We start from the raw sequence: 17,113 nt of genomic DNA, 5'->3' as shown, positions 1-17,113 counted from the left end.
CAACAGTTGAAAAAGCCAATAAAATTATACCCCAATTCAGAATGGAATTTATAAAGTCCATTGTATCACTTGCCCTGGAATATTAGGGTTAAGTCCTTACCCTTCGAAAAGGCCATTCAACGGACAAAATGGGTTTCACCGGGGTGCAAACGTGTTATAAAAAGCGGCTAAAACTTTTGTCAAGTTAAATTAAAATTAGCACTGGTACTTTAATTTTGATTCCAATACAAAGTATTTCATGGCTGCCAATATTTTGGTCAAGGTAAAATAAGTAACGGTTTTCGCTACAGTGCCAGCACCATATGCGCGGTGTATCCGCACAAAGAATTACAATTGGAATATTCAAAGACAAATGGTAGAAACATTGTGAAGGGTGATGATAAAGCCCAAGCCTGGGCCTTTTATTGTCTACTAACTTGTAGGGCTTTTTCAATTAAAACCTTTGTAATAATGAGTATTATAACAGCAAACGGGTGCTTCTAACAGTTTGTATTGACTAATATAAACTCCAACGCTCATATATATACTTCCTTACAGTAGCGTTAGTATCCCCAATTTGTAAAGACTGTGTGAAGTTGTACTAAAACATAAATAAGAAATAAAATAAAATCGAAAGAATATGAAAAGTCGATCAAAACTTACCGCCTGTAGCACTACATATTCAATATTGTAACGCTAATCGTCACCTTATATGACACTCGACTCCGAAATTTGCCGTCCCAGAGGCCTGCCAATGGGATTGAGCTCTTGCTCCAAGGCTTGGAGTCCAAGCCACGAAAGTGAAAAGCCTCCTGCGTGATCGAGAAAACGTAAGACTACAGGGACACTGGGAAGATGATGGAAAGGCGACTGGGCTTGACCATCCAACTCGTTTAGTGACCTCCGGTTACAAGGCCTGCAACACGAAAATGACGTTCGTGCGATGATGTTGAACAAACTTGTCTCGCCAAAGACCAACATGGAAGTCGAAAGCCGCGCATTCAACTCGCCTAAGATCACTTTTCCAATGTCGCAGCCCTCTTCGCTCTTTGCTCGTTTCTTTGCGCCATAATATGATGAAAGTATTCCTGTCCAACTTTGGCAAGCAGCTCGAGTCCATGAGACTAACTAGATTGTTTGACGTCATGGCTTTGAATGTTTCGTCGACGTAGTTCTCAAGTCTCAGATTGACTGGGAAAGACTTCCTGTACAGCGTTTGATGTCACACTCTAATGAAATGGTACCGCAGCTGGGGCCCGCCGACTTAGATTTCGCAGCCGGTGCATTGTTACTTCAGTTTCATAGGCCGCCCGTTCTTCGCTACCGCCCTCAGTGTCGCGCTAAATTAATACAAAGTAGCGTTTGGGATCATCTGCTTCATATAAGTCACTGGAGAAGAAGCTGTTGTTTTTATCGTCACAGTGGCGGCCAAGTTCCTATTGGCAGATTATATTGGCCATTGCTTCACGTCTTATCGACGGATGCCCGGGAATTTATTGAGATTGGGCCATGACCAAAATGCGAATCTCAATTATCTGATTGAAACTTTATAGACTGAAGTTGCGAACAATGTCAATATTAACACTTAAACCCTAGATAAAGTTAGGCAGACATTCTAAATCATCTCAGAATACATTGCTGCAAGGAGCGCAGGCACCCCGCTACGTGGAGCTAAAAAGAGGGGGTATTGCATGTAGTTAGACAGTGATATTAAGAGCACCAAAGATGTGTACCGTTCATCAAAATCCGTTATCCAGGCAGTCCCTTACTTGGTGGCTTAATGCATTGCGCCAGCCTGACTTGACTTCCGGTGCAAATTCTTGCCTACAGGTGAGTAGCCAGCCCACCACGGCAGCATCGAAACGACCGATACTTAGGCCCCATAAACAAGGCCTACCTATAAAAAAGCTGCCCAAAGCTCGCGCTTACAGTTCCCGACGTACGAAAGTGACTACGAGGTAGTATCAAAGCAAAGTCACAATTGAAATTTGTGGGGCTCTGGGCTTCAGGGATGAGTTTATGTGTGGGTGTTTGATCGCTCTAAACAGGAACACAGGAACCTGACTGGACTAGAGTTTGCCTACGCTGCTTAATATGGTTAATGAATTATTGGTGGGTAGCAATTTGATATGCTTAAGACGTTAACCTTAGACACAGTACTGTGGTTAAAAGCTGATCGGCGGCGGCTGAGATGATTGATGGAAAACGCCTGGATATAAAACATCGCTGTCACGAAAAGAGGTTCACGCGATTGAATCCATGTGTTTGACGGAAATCCTTGACACGGCGACCAAGTTTTGGAGAAGAAAGCCAGTTTTGGACGCCAACTTTTCTTGAATCGTCACTCGAGTACCGGTCGATGCCGACGAGTAATACAACTGGGTTTTAGGAAGATACACCTAATGGTTTAGAGATTTAGTTTCCGAAGCTAGCCCAGTAACCAGAGAACTGTGGCTACCGATCTCGCGATTTCATGTTTTCTACTTGTGCATCTGCCAAATGGCCTTGGGATTGATCTCAGCCTAGTCAGCCCCACACCATTGTCTCTTCTTCTAGACATATGAAGGGACATTTTGTCAAGCTCGGCTGCCATGGGGTTTGGTTCGCTTTGAAACAGACGTGCAGATTTATGGTTTGCGCCCTAAAAGAAAAGCCAAACTGAATAATTAGTAGCGCATGTTTACCCCACCAACCCTTGCGTACCTAGTATTGGTCCACAACAGAATACTACCCTGTTGCAAGGGAAATTTGTTGGTATGAAGGAGGACGTCAAGAGGAACCCCGAGGAATGGTATGTACTAATTCTAGTATATGAGTGCTCGGGTAAAGTTGAGAAGAAGTAACAACCTGGCCAGCAATTGAATTACAACGTTAAGATGATAGGGCCTTGCTTTATTGCCTGCTCTGACTAATTTCCCTTGCTGTTTCGAGTTACACACAAAACTGTTTCGTACGGCGAATATCAAACTCAAAAACTCTCGTCCTAAACATAGCAACAAGATCAATTCTCGATATAAATCAGGCACACAAGTAGCTAGTACCTCTTACGGTCAATTCAAAGCATCGTATCATTCACCGTCCGTTTCCATTTTTGACTACTTACTTTTACTACCTGCAAAGGATCACGCCACATTACTCAAATTCCTTCTCTCTATTATATCATAGCCATTCGCCACCATGCAGCTCTCCGTTATTTTTATGTTGGCTGCGTCCCTGACGTCAGGTATAACCGCAGCAGGTATGTTAGAAAACACACCTTAAGCAACCTGGTATGATTATTGGACATGATATGCTCACCGTTTTGTTCGTCTTGATTGTAGTCATTCAAAAGGAAGTTTCCGCAGAACTTTCCGCACGTGGTACTGAGATCCAGAACGCTGAAGGCAATCTTGGTAAAGTAACCCTTGTTTGTTTGCATGAAACGAACTATATGTATTGAACAGCACAACTAACTCTAAAATCCACAAATCCAGACAAGAGGGAAATGGCCCCAAGAGCTGCGGCCAAGAACACGGATAACAACATGTGTCTGAATGTTGACATAATTGGGAGATGCAAGAACGGCCAATGTATCGCGCTTGGTCAAACGCCCGTGACTAGTACCTGTTGATGAGAGTATAGCGGCCGGCCGTGTATGCTACAAACAAACGATGAGCAATGAAAATGATTATCTGCACTCCTTGTTGCAATATGCAGAGGGTTAAAGTTGCGAGAGGTGAGAAGTTCATTATTGAAATCAAAGGTCTGCAAAGTACCAAAGGGCCTGGCGGCAGGTGTCATACCATTACCTGATGGGCAATGCCAGTGATCGTCGTGCCGCTTGAATGAAGTATCACTGCTAGTCATCGGCCCTTTTGATCCTCGACTTCCTTTCCTTTCCCCCATTACCCCATTACCTTAACCGTCCTCCGAGGGAATGTTAAAGGCGTCATTTTCCCAATAGCTTGGCCTGAAACCCTTTATTCTTGATTCCCCCGGCTGTCATACTTGGGGTCATCTTCATGGTCGCGTCGGACGCGGAAGTCGTGCAGTTCGCTGCTGGATTTAGTCCTCTCAAACTGAGAACAGATATCCGCCAGCATCTCGAAAGGGATCAGGGAAAGCGTGATAATGTGATGCCCGGACCTCGGGTGGCAGTTAGATAAAAGTAGACCCAGCTGGAAGCTCTGAGCCCGTGACTGTATTCAATTGCTTAGGTCGACATACACTGTTTGACGCAGTGATGGATGGTGAGATGGCTGAGATCCTGTCTCATGCGAGATGTTTGTGGGTTATGTCCATTGGAGCAATGCAATGTTACGACGCCAACGGTGCCGCTCAAGACCGACTTTACAGGTTCTCACCCTTTCTCCTCTACAGCGCGGTTCTTCTAAAGTTCTACCCCTTGAACCCCTTTTTCGTCTACTGTTGAACTATCTAGCCCCAAGGCCGTCCAGATGGTCTTTGCTTCCGAATTCAAGTTTTAATCTCCCTCCTACAGATAGCCACTCCGATGTCAATTCACCTCAAGAGAGCCTCTGTACGGATATTTCTCAGACCTTTGGTGCCTCCTTCGCTTGGATTTAACGGTGCATGTGTTCCCTTTTGGGCCTGTGCCCCTCCGCTCCTTGGGTGGGTTGTATTCAGAGTCAGACGTCCCGCAGAGCTTCTTTAAAGGGGTTCCTTCAGCCGAGGAAAGAAAAAAGATGGCCATCATGCTTCGGGTTAAGGGGAAATCGCCAGGTATTGATGATGAATTTGATAATTTCTCCGTGCTCTTTCCACAACAACTCATGGGAATGTAAGTTGATTGTCAAAGTTTGGGGCTGCCGTGAATGGACAGACTCTCGAGGCCAGGCGAACCTTGGATTTTAGCGCCGGGGGGCACCCAGCTCTGGTGTCCTAACGAATCACCACCGTCTGCAGTCGAGGCTTGGCCATGGTCTTCTGTATTCATCTTCTTTTGTCGATCTTTCATTGCAGAGTAAGGGACAGTGCTCTTTAAGTATCGTTTCCTGTATCGATAAGTGTGCTCCTCAATGCTCCCAAGGGCGACTCATCTCTCAACCAGATCCCCATTTGGGGCCATGCTCTCAGACGAGAATTTGGTAGGTGGGAGCAGCCTGCAGCGGGTCCGACCACCTCACCCATTCTGAATATGTCGAATGCTGCCAAGGCAAGATCCAAGATGTTGATACGGAAATCCGCCCGCGGTTTGAAGAGAGGCGATGTATGCTGGGGGTTGGAGTGCCAAGTCAATAGCCGGTGTTCCAAGTCCACACGCATCTGCAATTGTGCTACCAAGTCCTTCGGAAAGGCTTTTGTTCCTTGCTTGTACAAACCTCGAGCAGTTTTTAGATTGAACCAAAGCCAACTCAAACAGATGTCGTTGATGGGGATGCCTGACGTAGAACAACGCATGATTTATTTGGGAATACCGGCTTCGGTGTCATGATCCAACATGCGAGCAACGCAAAAACGGTATGCATATTTGAGCCACGCTATGGGCGTAAAGACGCCATACCAAGCGGTAGGAGAGGCTTTTTTTCTTTTCTTTTTTTCTTCTCTCTGTGCACTAATAATTATCAGCCGTTGAAGTCGATTCAATGTCTTCTGACTTTCCGGTCGTCAGAAAGACAAGGTGCGCTTTGTGGCACGAGTAATGAACGGAAACTTGAGTCAGGCGTTCATCCTTACGGTCAGCAACTTGGTATAGCGGGTTTAGCTCAGTTGGGAGAGCGTCAGACTGAAGTCCACTTCAGCCCTACATCTGAAGGTCATGTGTTCGATCCACATAAACCGCAAGACTTGATTCAACAGAATCGTTCTGAACAGGAGTCCATCAGAGCCCGATTCAGATATTTTGCCAGGTGAATCTTTTTGGGGACAATAATAAATTTGAATTGATTCAACCGGTGACTTTGAATAGGCGTGTTGTCTGTAAGCCTGCGGGCCACCTGGTAGTAACTAGATGAACACTTTGAGAAAGGATTTTAATCTAACATCTTCTACTTTTGTCTGTCTGGATCGGTAGTCCACTTGCCCAGCAGTCCTGAGTTGGCCTCTGTTATGCTAACTTGCAAGTTTTAAGATGGATGGGTTATGGTCGGACACTACGAGCGCTGAGCTAGTATTGCCAGTCTGACGTTTGTTTCGCTTCCTTTCTTTTTGAGGCTGTTACGTGTAAGAAGGTGCTTTTATAGGTATGCATCATTCTATGTTATCCGGTTGGAAAGCTTTTGGCAACACTATTCTGCGTTCTAAGAAAAAGAAAATCTGGTAATGAACGTTGATGATACAGCAATAGAAAAGAAAACCCCTATCGAAACAGACCTGAGCCGCCAACACCTCCAATGGTACGTATATACCTTCAGGCAGGTAGCCAGTCCACAAAACCCAACTACAAATGTGCACACTGTACACTGCACAAGCTGTGACCCCTTGTCTAGGCTCCCCTCCAGAACTAAAACATCACTGCTGTTTGCTCCTTTCCCTTGAAGAGCTTTTCCCGCTTCAGAAACACGCTGAAAACTAGCGAAAACGCCCCACCGACCATGATGGGCACAAAGGCGTTCAGTATAGCATCGGCGATGGCGCTGATGGCGCGGGCTCGGGTCTCGGCATCGGCTGCCGCCAGCAGCGCGCTGCTGACACCACTAGCAGCGGAGGCGATATCCTCGGCGGGGGAGTCGGGAAAGACGTGCTCGAGACCAGCATGGGCGTAGTTGACAAACAACGCGCCCGACAGGCCTGTGCCAATCGAGATGCCCAACATCTGGCTGACCGTCATGAAGCCCACGCTGTATGGGATGTCGCTGGCGTCGACCGTCACCTGTGCGACGGGGAAGCCGGCCTGGCAGTAGCAGCCTACGCCGGTGCCGAGGAGGATGGTGTAGCCGTAGATCTTGGCCATTTCGGTTGATTCGTCGACCGTGTCTTTTTTTGGCCAAGGGTGGGTGTTAGTTTTGTCTGTTTTTGACATGGTTGTTGCAGGATGGAATCATTTACACTTACACAAAAGTGCACCGCCAATAAGGTGCAGCGCGGCTCCAAAAATGTACCAAGGATAATAGTAACCCGTCTTTGCCATAAAGTGTCCGTTGAGGAGAACACATGTCGATAAAAACATGATGAATGGCAATATGTAGAGAGATGTTTCCATGGCCGTGGCACCACGAATCATCTGAAAGTACAGCGGTAGGTAGAAGATGCTGATAAATGTTCCGAAAGTAGCAAAGACTATACAAATATTAGTGTGATCAGTCAAATGAATTCAAAGCCGAAAACTGAAAGAATTGATGAAGCAAATTCAACGTACACATGATGAGGAAGCAAAGCACCATTGTCCGGTTTTTGAAAAAGTGCATCGGGAACATGCGGTAGTTGAGGGTTGTCCTGAACAGGAATACTTGCTGAAGGACAAAGGCGACGAAAATGACGACGGCCAGAATAAACAAGGCGATGCTACGGGCGTCGTTCCAAGCCCACAGCACGCCTCCAAAGTTCATGGCCATCATGATGCATAGAAATGCGCATGCAGATCCAATGGCACCCAAGTAGTCGAGTTGTGCCAGGCGTTCGAGCAGCGGGACACCGGGCTGGGGATGATAGTCGGGGAGGATAAATACGTAAATGGGGGCCATTATCGCTCCGACAATGAGGTTGATGTAAAAGGCGACTGTTTTTATCAGTCAAGTTGGTTGTTAGCCACGTGCCGAATCTTTCGGGTTAAATTATAGGGGGTCACCCAGGTCAGGGGCAAAACATACACCTCCACGTTGCGGCGCTTTCAGCAAAAGCACCTCCCACTACCGGACCTAGCACAGTTCCGATACCCCAAAAGAAACCTGTCATGCTCAAATATCGGGGCCGCTCGACTTCGGTCGTGTTGACAGAAAGGATGGTCATGATCCCGAGGTACATTCCCGTGCCGCCGATCCCCAGGAACGCACGACCAATGATGAAAGCGTTAATGTTGGGCGCAGCGCCGCACAAGGCTGACGCGGCCATAAAGACTGTCGTACCCCCGATGAAGAGTTTCTTGGCCGAAAAGGTACCGTACGCTTTGGACCAAGGCAACGTGCTTGCCGCCGAGGTCAACGCGAAAGCGGCGGCCAGCCAAGGGACCAGGTCGACCCTGCCAAAGTTCGTAACGATGGCAGGTTGGATGGTGGCGACGATGGTGGTGTCAAGAGCGTAGAGGAGTAGGGAGGAGAGGAGGCCCACGATGGCGAGAAACCACTACGCGAAAGAAGTTGCGGTGTCAGTGTCAGCTTTTCGCTGTCACACAAGTTGCAATAAAAACCTAGCTTATTTTTTTTGCAGTATTGGTGAACTGGAGTTCTAGTGTGCGTACGTACCTTGAAGCCATGCATCTTCCGCGGAGAGGGTTTTTCGATCGAAGCGCATTGGTCATTCTGGCCGTTCTCGCCGCCGTTCGTCATGCCATCTTTCTCTCTGTCTCCCGTGGACGGAAGAGCACTCGAGGAGGCCGCCGGTGCAATTGACTGCTCGGACATTGTTGCGCTTCGAGGTAAAGTAAGGAAATTGGTTAGTTGGCGTGATAGAGGCGATGATTGAAGGTTGTTAAGTAACTCACTTGTTGTTGCGGTTGGACAAAAGTACACAATAATATACCGTACCGAACCTTGAGTCAAGAATAAGTCGAAAGAGGACGTTTTTCCTACTGAAAGCAATTCAAGGGCCTATCTAAGCAAAGCACATCACAATTTTCTGTATCAAAGACCTTTCTTATTGCTTTGCTCTTTGGCTATAGTTATAGTCTCCCTCATTTCTGGCAACTGGTCGTCGTTCTTGCCAGCTGCTAACCAACAGTTTGTCAGCTGCCGATGGTCCACACCGCCGGGGTTTTCTAAGCGACGAGCCGGCCAGGGGTCCAAGTTGTTAGTGGACGTTTGCCAGAAGCTCCACCAAAGCCAGACTGGCACCCACTGTAGCGGAACAATCACCTAATCACAGAAGCTCTCCCTTAGAAATGAACGCTTGACCGGAGGAATCGATTGCCGAAATACTCCACTTATTGCCCAAAACTCGACGTCTCTTTGTCAGCGGCTGAGAATACAATAGATAAGGTAATGACTGGTTGGCTAACAGGCCTTAATATTGGGTGGATCTCAGATAAGTTGGCATCTCTTTCATGGCAACGGTAGATTTAAACCAAGGCTTGTCTGTTTCACAGAATGAGTTGGGTGGAGAGGCAAATGCATGGTACTTCACATTTCTCGAATCTCGACTTTTGGGAGTGTATCTAGACCTCACTGACGTAATGCAGGTAGTTTTGGCTTCAGTGGTCCCAAATACAAGGAACAGAAGATCCTTGCCATGTACGAAACTGGATGGGTAACTGAAAGCGTTCTGAGCAGAACCTGAGTGCAACAACCTCAGTGATACTGACGTCCGAGACCAGAAAACCACCCAGCAGTGTGATGCACCTTTTGCACATATCACTCTTAGTGTGTCAAGAAATCCGGAGGCCCATTCAAGCCGTATTCAGAGGTTGAATACGTAAAAAAATCGGCCACCACCCCACAGCTCTCCTGCTTGGCATTCAGAAGACGTATGTCCAACCCACATTTCCCAAAGGCAAACTACCTGAGAACCAGAGAAACAAAAAGATTGCTTACAAATCGGTATTTAAGATACTGGAATATACCAGTGCACAGACGAAAGCCGGGAGTGACACAGTGGCGCAGGTCCAGGCTGAATGCATGGCATTTTCTAGGCTCGCCACGGGCAGAACCGAAATGAGAGAGGCCGTGGCGCACAGTGAGGGCTTGACTCGAATTCAGCGCCTTCAGGGTCCTGCGCCACACGAGTGTTACAAGTCTGTTTAGCGAAACTTGCTGTGTGCTTTTGTCATTGTAGTAGGTGTTCGTATTGTTTTCTCGTCGGGTGCAACAGCTGTATTCTGATTTTGCTTATTATGTTCGGGAAGAGCCGAATCTTTATAGTCAGTGATTCCGTATGGTGCACCCTAGATCTTTGAATATTTGCGTCAAACCCCAGCTGAAATAGTCATCTGCGACTTCTTGGGCGTAGAAATAGTCTTATATCAGTTAATGAACCAATGGGCGACAAGTACGACGACACGGATGGCCAAAAATGAAATGGAGCTGAAGACCGAAACATTTATTTCACTTGTGCCCTCTCTCTGACGGTATATTTCATGTCGTTGGAATAGAGTTTAGTGTATTACGCCATCTTCACATGCTGCAGTAGAGACTAGATGTAGAGCCTTGGCCGGTATCACATCCTGTAAATGTTGTATCACAAGGCAAGGTCTTGATCTGATTACTAACAAAGTTGACTAACACTGTGCCCTCAGATCTTGATTATACTTATTTGTGTGCCTGAACATTTTACTTGGACTATTCAAATCATGTAGCAGTTGAATTTTCCCCAGAATAGTCCCTCAATATGGAGTAATTCTACACTTGCTGATGTTGTGAGTAGTTCTGCAGTCACCTTTGTGTTGATGGCTGCAGAGTAATGTTTGCAGAGTAGAAGGGAAAAGGAGGATAAAGATAGGAGGAATGGTCTGGGAGTGGAAAGGTTAGCGAGCAACTGGTCAAGGTTTTCTGTCCACGGGGTTTGGCGGGGTGGGAGGTAAACTTTGTGACGTTCGACGAGGAAGTTCTCAGATACAAGGCCGCCAATTTTCGCAAAGTTCCGGCGGTTGGTTAAACCAAACAATAAAAAGCTGGTGCATTTTAGAGCCGCGCGGAAGACGTTTGTGGTTAATGAAGCAATCCATGTCATTTCAATCATGATTCACAGGCACAAGCATCAAGAACAAAAGTAGGTCTGGAAGGGGTTTTATTAAACGAGTGGAACGAGAAGAGACTTCTCTAGCGGGCATCCTTCCAGATGCTTCCAAAACTTGACATCAATCCCTCAGGCGAGACAGGATCCAGCGGGATGTGTGCCTAGTCATTCCACGGCCGCCGAGTGCTTAGGACGAAACCAGGGCCCCCAGCAAGCCAGGACCAACTTTCACTCAACGCTGATCGCCGGATCCAGGCTCCCTCACAGAAACTCCAACCATCCTCCTCCGCCATCATCCCCTCGTGATCTCATGCATCCTCGAATATGAGAAATAGCTAGATGTCCGCAAAGACATTAAGCCATTTAGCTCAGAAGAGGAACGCACTGGAGGTTGACAAGGCCCTGTATTTTGTGGTGAGAGTGGTAAAAAGAAGAGGTGTGGTCAGTAAACTTTTTTCTTCGCGATCGACCATGGGTAGGAATGAAGAGGTGCTACTCACAACTTGTTCACCGGAGCAGCAAGCAACGGTGTCCGAGCAGAACTTGTTGATGGGGACCAGCTGGCTGACGGAGAGGACGTTGATGGGGATGTTCTTGCACTCGCCGGAGAGAACGGGGATCTCGCCGATGAGGCCAGCCTTGTTCTCGCTCAACTTCTTGCTGTTGCAGCAAGAGACGACCTTGTCCCTGCCACCGCACTGCTGCATGGCCATGGAGACTGAGGGGCTGTCAGCAGGGGCGGGGACGGCCTGAACGAAAGCGGCGGCGGCGAGGGCCAGGACAACGGTCTTGAGGGAGAACATCTTGAATTAGGTTGGGTTGAGGGGTCTCGAAAAAAAGACGAGGAGATTAATTATTAAGTAGTTTGGAAGTAGGAGTCTAAAGAGTGGCTATTGCTATGGTGAGCTTTGGGATGATGAGAAGAGAAGGAGAAAGTTAGTTGATGGGAGGGAGGAAGCCTTCTATTTATCCACGATCCGGAACCAGTCAAGCTCAGGTAGGTCAGGTCAGGTATGGGTCATGCAGCCTCGGGCCTCAACGTGGCCATACTGCCTGCTTGCCTCTCTGCCCACCGAAAGCACCAATGCCCATCCAGTCACCACACCAGCCCAGCCCAGCCTAGCCAGGGGCCCAAAGCCCAAAGGCCATGCGTGTTACTGTTCGTTGTCGCCACCAAAAAGCGGTCAAACCATAACGAAGCGGAGACACGCACTGCGGCCAGTTGCTTTGCAGTTTGCTTTGCAGCGTGTTGCTTTGCAGCTTTGCGTTGAGAGACCAATTTTCTCTGACAGCCACCACCTTGATGACCCGCTATTGACTACTAGACTAGGAAATCCGAATTTCGGAATAATTTCGTCACGAGTAGAGCGGAACAAAACAGGGAAGAAGAATCCCTGGATTTTTTTTTGCGGCTACCGAGTATGAGCTACTCCGTACAAAACGGGAACTTGCTTTGTGGACCAGCATGTCATCCCAGCCGGCCCTCTCGGCCTAGAATTTGCCTGGCTGATCGGCGGGATGGCGCATTAGATGCTTGCAGGGGTCACTGCCCGGCGTCCGGCAACCGAGGGAAGACGGGGGTTTTCAGGGACTGAGGGTTTTGTTTGATGTCACAACCACCGGAAATATTCAAGCTGAGGATCACTGCAGAACCTAAACATCTGCGATCTCATCTCCTCGTGTGATACATTGCTCTAGTTTCTTCGGATTTTTTTTTGTTCTTTGTTTTTTCTTCCCATCGAGTCTCGGCTTCCTGCCAGATCGGCGGCTAAATGCAGGGGTCGGCCTCATCCAGTTTTTTTCAACCATGTCACACACTCTTTTACAGTCCTTGGAAAGCCCAGACCTATACGAGGCGGTGGATAAGAAAAACAAAAGGCCAACGTAGCAAATAGTTGGATTTGATGAGCAAATAGCCCCATCTGCATTGAAGCAGCAATAGGCGGTCATCAGAGTGAGTTGGCGTGGCTTGAAGTGGTTGCCACCCACCATGCAGCACCGTGCTTTTCATGTCCCTCCGTCTAGACTTGCTTCTTCGCTTCTGCTTTTTCCCAATGCCAATGTCGTATTACGGAGTAGCTTGTTCGCCTTACATTTTAGCGGTGGCAACCGGAAATTGCAGTTCCCAAGAAAAACAAAACAACCCAGAGGAAAATCCAACGCATGTCACCACAAAATTGCCAATATCGTGCTGTGCTTAGAATGTAATATCAAAATACTCACCATACCACATCCCTTGCATATGACGTGTGCCTACACTATTTTAGTATCCCTGGAATCTGGGGTCTAGTTGACAGTTCGGCCCGGAATCTTGGGTGGCGTCAACGCAGATTGGCAAGTGCAATATTTCCCTGGGTCGATCTAAAGGCATCGTTTATACTGCGTCTCATCACAACCCAGCCGGACGCAGACGGGAAGACGGAGGCAAGGGAGGAAAGCACGGAAATCGGGGGGGAAAACAGGCTCAAACATGCGGGTATCCACCTTTGAATCGATCGGTCCTCTTGGACTTGAGCAGGTATTACGGAGGTTGCAGGCATAAGTTTCCAGAGGCCTGCCAGGTACCTGCGGACAGGGATCTCGCATTAGCGCTGCATATTCCGTCAAAAGCGGTCGAGAGGTACTTACTACAGTCCGTATGTACATAGATTCGCTGATCTGCTCTTGTACCCTAACTTTTACGCTAATGCTGCCACAGTCTCCATCCACTAATGCGTGACCTGGTAGGCTGCGGGAAACTTACCCTTGCAACCTCCGTAACTAGCAACTGGACTTAGTTCTAGGTAGCTAGGCTTGGTAGAAAAAAAAAACGCCATAGACCCATGCCCTGGAGTGCATGGCCCCATAATAGCTAGAATAGATCCTCTTTCCTGCGGACTGCCAAGCCAGTATTGCTTGCATGGAAGGCGTCCAGTCGCTAATTTCTGGCGATGCCTAGTGACGGAGTATATCCGTGCTCGACACGACACGGACGGGCCGAATCTGCCTCAACTTGTTCTTGTCAGCTGTCAAGTTTGTCTAGAAGTCCAAGACCTAGATTCCATTGACTAAAGGTTTCCGGTTTTATTTTCTTCTTTGGTGGACAAAGCATCCCGTGTTTGACAAAGAAACAAAAAGAATGCAACAAATATCGATGCTTCTTCGATGAGGGGTTGAAAGCGGGGAAAGAATGATATTGCTTCTTAGGGCTGAGACCCCTACCCTCAACGCAATCCACTTGCTTTGCTTGGGCACTCCGCACCTAATGGTAACCTACCCTAGCCAGATTTGTTTGTTTTGTCCAGTTAGCTGCCAAGCTGCGTGAATGGCCGAGACGTAGCACCATGCTGCCAGCCATGTACGGATATCCATCACATCCGAGGCGGGCACTACTACAACACACTCCGTACCAACTACGACACTGCTAGCAAGGGGCAAAACTCATGTCAGTAATCGGTGGTTCTGTCAGGCACCGTCCTGTTTGTCGGTCCCACTAACACACAGACAGTGAACTACTACAAACTCCGTAAGCATAACTCGAACTGGTGTCGCCCCGTCGACCGAGTGAGTCCCTTGCTAGCTGCGGGGAAGAAAATGTCTCCATCACAGGTCGTTCAAATTGTCTACAGTCTAGGACTAAATCACCTTAGTTTTGACGCTTGTCCAAGTCATTTTCCTAGCTGCATGGTGCATGTCTATCATGATTTGGTTTGTCGACTACTTTGTCTCTCCAATGACCTGACAATGCCGTTTCAAATCAATCTCGATGCGCCATCTTCCAACCTATCTCTCCCAGCTTATGGAGAAGGGGAATTTTATTCGACAACACAACTTTTTTATGTGTGGCGTTTCCTCGTCACACCGCTGCAGCTCTCCCCCTGCAACAACCCTCACACACTCTCTTTTTATCTTCAACATCTGGACCAAGCCTATCACAACAACCCACACCGCCGGCGCCTAGAACTAGCGCTGCAGATTCTTTCCCGGACCGATTTGCTGCCATGCACCCTCAACAACAAGAGCGCCCAAACCACGACACGCTAGAGATTTATGCATCACTGAGTTGGTCCGTATGGGCAAAAGGGCTGGGGCGCACACTCATCTCGTGTTCCTTGGCAGCTTGACAGGTCAGAATCTGCAGTTGATGATACAACTCTGTACAAACCACGACAAAAATTTTGAGGCGGTCGCGTGCGGGCCACTGGCAAACAATTGGCATCCGGGCATCCTGAATGACACTTGGAGCAACCACACCGCCGCAATTCATCTATCCCGTCCCTTTGTTGCATGACGAGAAGCAAGTCTTCAGTCTCGGCCTATCTGGCAAAGACGTGGTACGTGACAAATCAACGACGATGCTGCCTCGATTCGACGCAGAGAGATGTGGTTGGCGCGGATCATAGGTACAAGTGAGCCAGGTGGGGTTACCGAAAGACTGGTACGATGTAGATAAACGTCGTGCTGTCTTCCTCTCAACAACTAGCTGCCCTTTCAGCCATCAGGGTAGGGCATCGATCATCGACAACATGCCATGGCAGGAACACTGCGCCCTTTGACTTCAGCATTGTCACTGGACTTGGGGCATGAAGGACCCAATGTGAGTGTTTATCCGCGTTGCGAATACTGACACTGTGAAAAGCTCACCAGAAAACCCCATGCTCGATCTTTCCAGCCGCCTCCGAGTGCCTCCTCAACGTAGAAGAGCACCTGTCTAGAGTCGCTTTTTTTCCTACACTGTCCATTAAAGACCGATTCCCCTACTCGCGATGCTCAGCTTGAGCAGTAATCCCCATTCCATCTCCGACTGTACCTTCCGAGCCTTGTTCCCAGACTTTCATCCTCTCTCGATACTCTTAACGAGTCTAGCGAATTCCTCAACGCCACGATCCTTCACTTCCAAAACGCACACTCGATCTAGACAGTCAGAGTTACACCAACAATCAACTCCCTTGTTACGTTTGATCCCAACAGACCCTGTTCTGCTGCTATCACGTCTTTTCAACGACCAAGTGAGAAATGCGCTTATAGCACATGGTCTGTCAACAGTCTTTGGAAAGGTGAAGATGTGCTACAAATTGGCCGTACTCGTCTTGTATCTATCCTTGTCCAAAACTGCCGATTTTGACCAAGCCAGGTCACGCGACCTGATATTTTCAAATCTTGCTACTTGGAGAGCGATTGCGTGATGCCCATCGGATTCATAGCTCCATGGACCATGTTTTAAATCCAGGGATACTCACGTGGCGATGCTTCCGCTGATATCTTTTGCGCTCAAGCTGCTGATACTCTTCGACCTGAGAGGCGATGGAAATGGAACACGATAACATTGATTGAGTTGACCTAGTTTCGCTGATATTTTGTATGGTGGCCACGTTCATCTGGCATTGTTCGGGTTCAGTTGCCACCCGGATTGAACAGGATAGGGTCACGGTGCTTGTAACCCTTGTTACCCTTCCATGCGATTCGTGATATCTGATCGATACATCGATGCGTGGTATATCTGTTGCTGATCAGATGAGATTGTTTCCAAAACCGGACTCGTAAAGATTGCTGCGCCAGCCGGACGTAAACTCAAAAGAATTAATCTTGTTAAACGTCAGTGAGGGCACTCAATACGCACCCCACGTGTGTAGACAAGAAGGGTATCTTAAATACAGTAAACTCATCAAAACCTATCACAGACGCTAGAAGAAAAAAAAGTCCTCCCAAGGGGCAGTAGTGTCCACGACTCATACCCATCCCTTCCGCCCATCCACCCAATTCCCGTTCACGCAACGTTTGATTGACACCCCAGTCTCAATCCGGTCGATACAATGAAGCCCATCTTGGTACATAGACCCTAAAATCATTTGGGAACACAATGGTCCACCCTTCTATGTTTTCCCAAGGGATTTTGCCCGTTATGACCCATTCCTCCTCCTTGGGATAACGCTCTGTCTGGCCATCTAAATCGTACAAGAATGCAACTGATTGAAGAGCGGATGGATTAATCCCTTTGGGGTTGATTTTGTAAATATAAAACTTTTTTCTGGGACGTCCTTTAACTGCTTCTGCTTGTTTCTTTGCGTACTTCGCGGCGACTTCTTTGAACCGCGAGGCCGACGCGTAGTCTATGCCGTACTTGGTCAACGATCTAATATTGTGGTAGTGGTATCGCTGAGTTGCATAATCCACAGGCAAAAAATGGTTTCTCATGATTTCTTTAGGACCGCGTAAGTCGCCTCGGTAGACTCTATCTGGAAAGGTGGATAAGCTGTGGCCTAGAGGCGACAGTAATGTTAAGATGTAAACGAACGAAAAGCGAAGCATCTTCGGCCTGAGTATTAGTGTTATATGTGTGCACAAAAAGTGGAAGCTTAGAAAAAAAAAAAAAAAAGAAAAAAAAAAGAGT

The 17,113-nt window shown here is 47.8% G+C and overlaps 3 protein-coding genes across 3 annotated transcripts; 1 reads left to right on the top strand and 2 right to left on the bottom strand.

Annotated features, from left to right (window-relative positions):
- Positions 1–3,156: 3,156 nt before the first annotated feature.
- PgNI_10146 (uncharacterized protein) lies at positions 3,157–3,589 on the top strand (the record flags this gene model as incomplete). The annotated part of the gene is made up of 2 exons (XM_031130121.1): positions 3,157–3,217; positions 3,453–3,589. 2 exons carry the CDS (start codon positions 3,157–3,159, stop codon positions 3,587–3,589), a joined length of 198 nt encoding a protein of 65 aa, XP_030979894.1.
- Positions 3,590–6,421: 2,832 nt separating this feature from the next.
- PgNI_10145 (uncharacterized protein) lies at positions 6,422–8,477 on the bottom strand (the record flags this gene model as incomplete). Its single annotated transcript, XM_031130120.1, has 5 exons — positions 6,422–6,894; positions 6,973–7,197; positions 7,277–7,636; positions 7,728–8,199; positions 8,319–8,477. The coding sequence occupies 5 exons, from the start codon at positions 8,475–8,477 to the stop codon at positions 6,422–6,424; spliced, it is 1,689 nt and encodes a 562-aa protein (XP_030979895.1).
- A 2,300-nt stretch (positions 8,478–10,777) lies between these two features.
- On the bottom strand, positions 10,778–11,658 carry PgNI_10144 (uncharacterized protein). Its single transcript, XM_031130119.1, has 2 exons — positions 11,244–11,658; positions 10,778–11,145 (listed from the first exon to the last, which is right to left on the bottom strand). The coding sequence occupies exons 1-2, from the start codon at positions 11,544–11,546 to the stop codon at positions 11,107–11,109; spliced, it is 342 nt and encodes a 113-aa protein (XP_030979896.1). The 5' UTR covers positions 11,547–11,658; the 3' UTR covers positions 10,778–11,106.
- Between the last annotated feature and the right edge of the window lie 5,455 nt (positions 11,659–17,113).

This window comes from Pyricularia grisea, chromosome VII (genome assembly GCF_004355905.1).
Source record: "Pyricularia grisea strain NI907 chromosome VII, whole genome shotgun sequence".
Classification (NCBI taxonomy): Eukaryota; Fungi; Ascomycota; class Sordariomycetes; order Magnaporthales; family Pyriculariaceae; genus Pyricularia; species Pyricularia grisea.
The sequence above is the reverse complement of the archived record's forward strand: the minus strand, read 5'-3'. Positions and strand labels throughout refer to the sequence as shown.

Bases quoted from the DNA above. Each gene is read 5' to 3' on its own strand.
- PgNI_10144 (XM_031130119.1), bottom strand. From the start codon at position 11,546: ATGTTCTCCCTCAAGACCGTTGTCCTGGCCCTCGCCGCCGCCGCTTTC. The intron at 11,146-11,243 runs GTGAGTAGCACC...CACAAAATACAG, and splicing joins GCTGCTCCGGTGAACAAGTT to GGCCTTGTCAACCTCCAGTG.